We start from the raw sequence: 4,929 nt of genomic DNA, 5'->3' as shown, positions 1-4,929 counted from the left end.
CCCAAGACCGATCCCTGAAACTCACCGGAAGTCCCGAAAACCACACCGGGACGCCGTCGGGACCCACTAAGTGTCCCGAACTCACCGACTCATACCACGAGTCACCTGCTGCCCCAAAACATTCCAATTTGGATGCCTTGGCAGCGAACACAAGGTCACACAACAATACGATCATCGCCGGATAATCGTACGAATCCGGGTTCCCGGAAGTGTCTATTTCGACACCGGAACCCTCCGTCGCTCACCTATCATCATCGAACCCACAAAATGATGATGGTGACCAGCCAACAAGGCTCAGCGACNAGCAGATAAAGTTATTAAATTTAATAAAATATATATTTTCAAACACTAGTAGTGTGATGGAACTCGATTTATATTTAGCACTCTCTCTCACAGTTAATCTTAAAATATTATGACAGGCCCAAAACGTGAATTGAGTTAATATATATAGAAGTAAATTTAAATAACTAATGGAGTTATTAACCTTAGTAAAGTTGCTATCCTAACTATTTATAAAATCTCAAATTAAAAATGATACTGGAAATTGAGGGTGTCTCAATCTTAAAAAAAAAGAAAAGAAAAAGAAAAAGCTAAGGCCTTGTTTGACATTATTGTGGTTTTTTTTGTTTATTTAAATAAAGCCTTTATATAAAATTGTATCACAAAGGGATGGTGGATTACTTGGCCTTGTTTTTCAATAAAAAAGATAAAAAATTGAAAATATTTTTTCTTTTTTTGTTTTTACAAGTTTTGTAAATAAAAATGTCATCGATCACTTAACCGGGTTCATCAAACCTAGCTGATAGTACCTCTTCAAATTAGATATAATTAATTACACTATAACAATTGTATTCTGTTATATCAGTTTCAGTTGCACGAAAATTAAATTTTTGCAAAATATATTTTATTGCAATACTTTGTGCCGTTGTGATAAAGCAAATCATATTATTTAACCATTTATTACTACAAAATTTATAGCAATGATTTTTGCTTGTTGTGAAAAATCAATAATAGCAACTAGTAGTTATCAATTGCAGCAGAATTTATTGGTGAAAAAGAATAAATTTTTACTGTGTTAGCATTGAAAAGAATAATAAGCGAACAGCAATGATACCCAACAAGGCCAGCTGAGTGGTTTCTAATACTGGTCACCGTGCATTTTCACGGATATACAAATTAAGAAAATCTATTTGTACATCTAAAAGATATGAATCTTGCACTTTCGTATTCTACAATTTACAAAAATCTAAATAATTAATAAAAAATTAATAACTTTTGAATGAGATGTACATAGAATATATATATCTTATTTTGGAGTGTACCAGTAGTACCGTTCGTATAAATTACAAGCTTGGTAATGCAAGGGAGAGAGGAGCAAAGTGGGGAGGTGGAGCCCACGATGCAATGGTGGGGCGTGGGTAGAGAGAGAGAGAGAGAGAGAGAGAGGGGGGGAGGGATGAAAAGAGCTGTCGAGGTTGAGGAGGGAGCGAGGGGCTTCGCTGGATGCAGCTTTTTTTTTGCTCTTTACAAAAACAAGAAATCTTTACGTGAAGGCACATTTTAGTATAAATATGGAGCCATAGGCTAGCTGGGACAGGATTGATGAGTTGGTGGGAGAGAATATAATTCGTAGGAGCATTGACTGTTTCATACTGTAAGCACTAAAAAAATTTCAATATAATAAGGTTCCCTACAAATATAGCAAATAACGACGTTTCAAAAAGTGTCCTCATACGAACCTTCGATTATATCAAATTAATTTATTAGATAATAAATTTTATTATTATTTTTTATTTTGTGACGTTTTAAAGCGTCAGAATTTTAAAAAATTCTGAAAACTCTGACACTTTAAAGCGTTATAATATATTTTACTGACGTTTGGCATAAGCGTCCGTATATATGTAACGACTCTTTATTTGCACTACAAGAAAAACGAATTTTGGCGGCGACTTTTTTGTGGCGACAAGCACTGTCGCCACTTATGTAGAAGATATGGTGGCGACAAATAAATGTCGCCGCCAATACATAAATAATGGTGGCGACAAATAAATGTCGCCGCCAATACATAAACAATGGTGGCGACAAATAAATGTCGCCGCTAATACATAAATAATGGTGGCGACAAATAAATGTCGCCGCCAATGCATAAACAATGGTGGCGACAAATAAATGTCGCCGCCAATGCATAAACAATGGTGGCGACAAATAAATGTCGCCGCCAATACATAAACAATGGTGGCGACTTTTGTCGCCGCGGAATATTTCCATACATCCCGCCTTTTTTTCCCTCCTTTTTTTCCACCAACCAGCACCTTTTTTTTGTTGGACTATCATGCCCTTACTTATTCTATATATTATATGGGTAAATAGTGGGACTATTTTGTCTTTTTACAAATTAAAAATATACAAATAATATGTGCAGAAAAAAATCCTAAACCCCAAATCCCTAAATCCCTAAAGCCTCTATCTCTCCCACCGCCCGCCAAATCCCCTCTGTCTCTCCCACCGCCCCTCAAAGGATCTTCCAAGGCGAGGCAGGCGAGGCAGGCGGCTACTTTGGTGAGCTCGGCGAGGCAGGCGGAGGGCTCGGGGCGGGACCCCGATCGGTTGCCCCGGTTGCTTGGCGAGGCAGGCGGAGGGCTCCAGGCGGAGGGCTCGCGACACCCTGGGGAACATCGTATTCCGCAGGCTCTTCGGCTGCCCCGGTTGCCTCTGCCACGACTACCCCTTCTCCAAGGTTCGATCCATTCTCTCTCTCTCTCTCTCTCTCTCTCTCTCTCTCTACATTTCGTGATAAGAGGGAGCGATTATATTGTTATCGAGGAGATTTATGCCATAGAATGTTGTAAAATTAGCTCAAAATTGCTAGATAGTAGTACTACATTTAGACTGTTGTGTAGAAGATCAATGATCTTACCTGAGGGAGCAATTGTTCTGTAGAATGATGTAATTTAGCTCACAACTGCTATGTAATGGTAGTCGGTTTAGACTGTAGTGTAGAGGATCAGTGATCTAATCTATTATTCTCGAGTGGTGCAGATTATGTTGATGTTCCTCCTATTTAGCAATAATAGAATATGATGATTAATGAAACATGCGGACAGTAAACATATAAGAACCTGTCAAGCTCTTCAACTTGCGATGAAGCAGCTCCAGAAAAAAAATAATAACGAAAATTCAAATGTATTAAAGAAATTGTTTTGGAAAATGTTCATTCGATCATCAAACTTTCTTTTTTTGGCTTTCCATACTTAGAATGCAAATTTCTGTTTCACAACATCTGCCAAGTTGTTTCTATTATTATCCTCTGTAAACAGATTATATGTTTTTATATTTTAATCTTCTTCGAACAATGATGTCCTTTTGAGATTGTAACTATCCACTGAGCCAAAAGTGTTACTATTGGTTGGGCATAATAGTAAGCCACCTACACACAAATTTTTAGTTTCAAAAGGCGCGTGTTCTACAGCAGATATATATTGCAGAAGTTTATTGCTGATATTGTTGATTCGTCTCTTATCTTTGCAGTATGGACCCATTGTGGATATTGATTTGAAGATCCCTCCGAGGCCTCCTGGTTATGCCTTTGTTGAGGTAATATGTTGTAGCTGAGACATTAGTAATGAATGTTCGTGCAGTTCTGACTGCTAAAAATTCTTGTTTCTTTCTCTTTTCTTTGCATCTTGCAGTTTGAAGATCCACGTGATGCTGACGATGCTATTCGTGGTCGTGATGGTTATAAATTTGACGGTTACAGACTACGGGTATGTTCTTTCTTTTGCTATTCTCAGATGCTTATATTTTTTCGCTTAAGATGAACAGGTAGTTCAGGAAGTACATTAATTTTTGCTCCATTGTAATATTGTCCTTTTCTTTTACTTAATTACTCTGAACTTAACCTAATTCCTAGCAATGTCATCCCTCGGGCGTATTTGTCATGCGAGAGTCTCTGTTGTTCGTTAGGTTAGACGCACAGCTCCTAGCGGACGTAAAGGTTTTGGATGAAAATGCATTAGGGATGAGTTGCAGAAAATTGGGTGAGTTCATGACTAACAGTTGAAGTTGAACTGAACTGAAAATTTGAAAGACTTAATTGCAATATGTCAGATATTGACAGATAAACCATATGATGTACTGTTTGTTGCTTCGTCTTTATTGTTCCTTTACATGTTACATGCCTGATAGGTGGAACTTGCACATGGTGGAAGAAGCTACTCCTCATCTTCTGACTACTATAGTAGGTATAGTAGCGGTAGCAGCCGTGGTGGTGTCTCTAGGTGCTCAGAGTATCGTGGTGAGTTCTAATGGAAGTTCTTTTTTCTTTTTTTCTTTTTTTTTTTCTGCATCATATTTGTGAGCTTATATGTCTAGGCTTCTAATGTATTTCAATGTGACAGTCTCTGTAGTAAGCGGTTTATCATCAATCTGCTTTGTGTCATGACCTGCAGTTAGGGTTTTCTAATTATGTTTTGGTGACTGTTCTCTTGTTTAGTGTTAGAAAGGTTTCTTGTCTTTCACTCTCTATTTATATATTTATATGGCCCTCAAGCAAGCCTTTCTTAGTCTCTTTTTAATTCTTTTCAGTTTCATGTTTTTTCCCCCCTTCTATTTTTACTGTTTCTTGTGAATTTTGCTAACAAACAGCATTGCACTCCTTTCATTTTATTTGAGTGTATGCCTTTTGAGGGAGTATCATAGTCCCAAGTGTTAAACAAGCTACTTGGGACAAAGTAAGACAGTAATGTTAGTAACTAAATAGCTATATATATATTTTTTCTCCTTATATGTCTGATCTCTTCTCCTCAACATTATAATTTAATTGGAAAAACTAGTAGGAAATGCTCGGTCAAATTCACTGATATTTTTTATCATCTCTTTTTGTAGATACCTGATATTTTGTTGTAATTACTAGGCTTCCGAAGTAAGCCT

General features: G+C 37.3%; 1 protein-coding gene across 1 annotated transcript in view; it reads left to right on the top strand.

The window, feature by feature from the left end:
- LOC109716669 (serine/arginine-rich splicing factor SR30-like) overlaps nucleotides 2,359–4,929 on the top strand; it is a 4,458-nt gene continuing 1,887 nt past the window's right edge. The window contains exons 1-6 of the mRNA XM_020242216.1: nucleotides 2,359–2,362; nucleotides 2,565–2,737; nucleotides 3,529–3,594; nucleotides 3,690–3,764; nucleotides 4,186–4,294; nucleotides 4,885–4,912. Coding sequence (XP_020097805.1) covers nucleotides 2,359–2,362; nucleotides 2,565–2,737; nucleotides 3,529–3,594; nucleotides 3,690–3,764; nucleotides 4,186–4,294; nucleotides 4,885–4,892 — 435 coding nt within the window. The 3' untranslated portion in view covers nucleotides 4,893–4,912. The remainder of the gene's footprint in view (nucleotides 2,363–2,564; nucleotides 2,738–3,528; nucleotides 3,595–3,689; nucleotides 3,765–4,185; nucleotides 4,295–4,884; nucleotides 4,913–4,929) is intronic.

This window comes from Ananas comosus, linkage group 10 (genome assembly GCF_001540865.1).
Source record: "Ananas comosus cultivar F153 linkage group 10, ASM154086v1, whole genome shotgun sequence".
Lineage (NCBI taxonomy): Eukaryota > Viridiplantae > Streptophyta > Magnoliopsida > Poales > Bromeliaceae > Ananas > Ananas comosus.
This window is presented reverse-complemented; position numbering and strand designations above follow the sequence as displayed.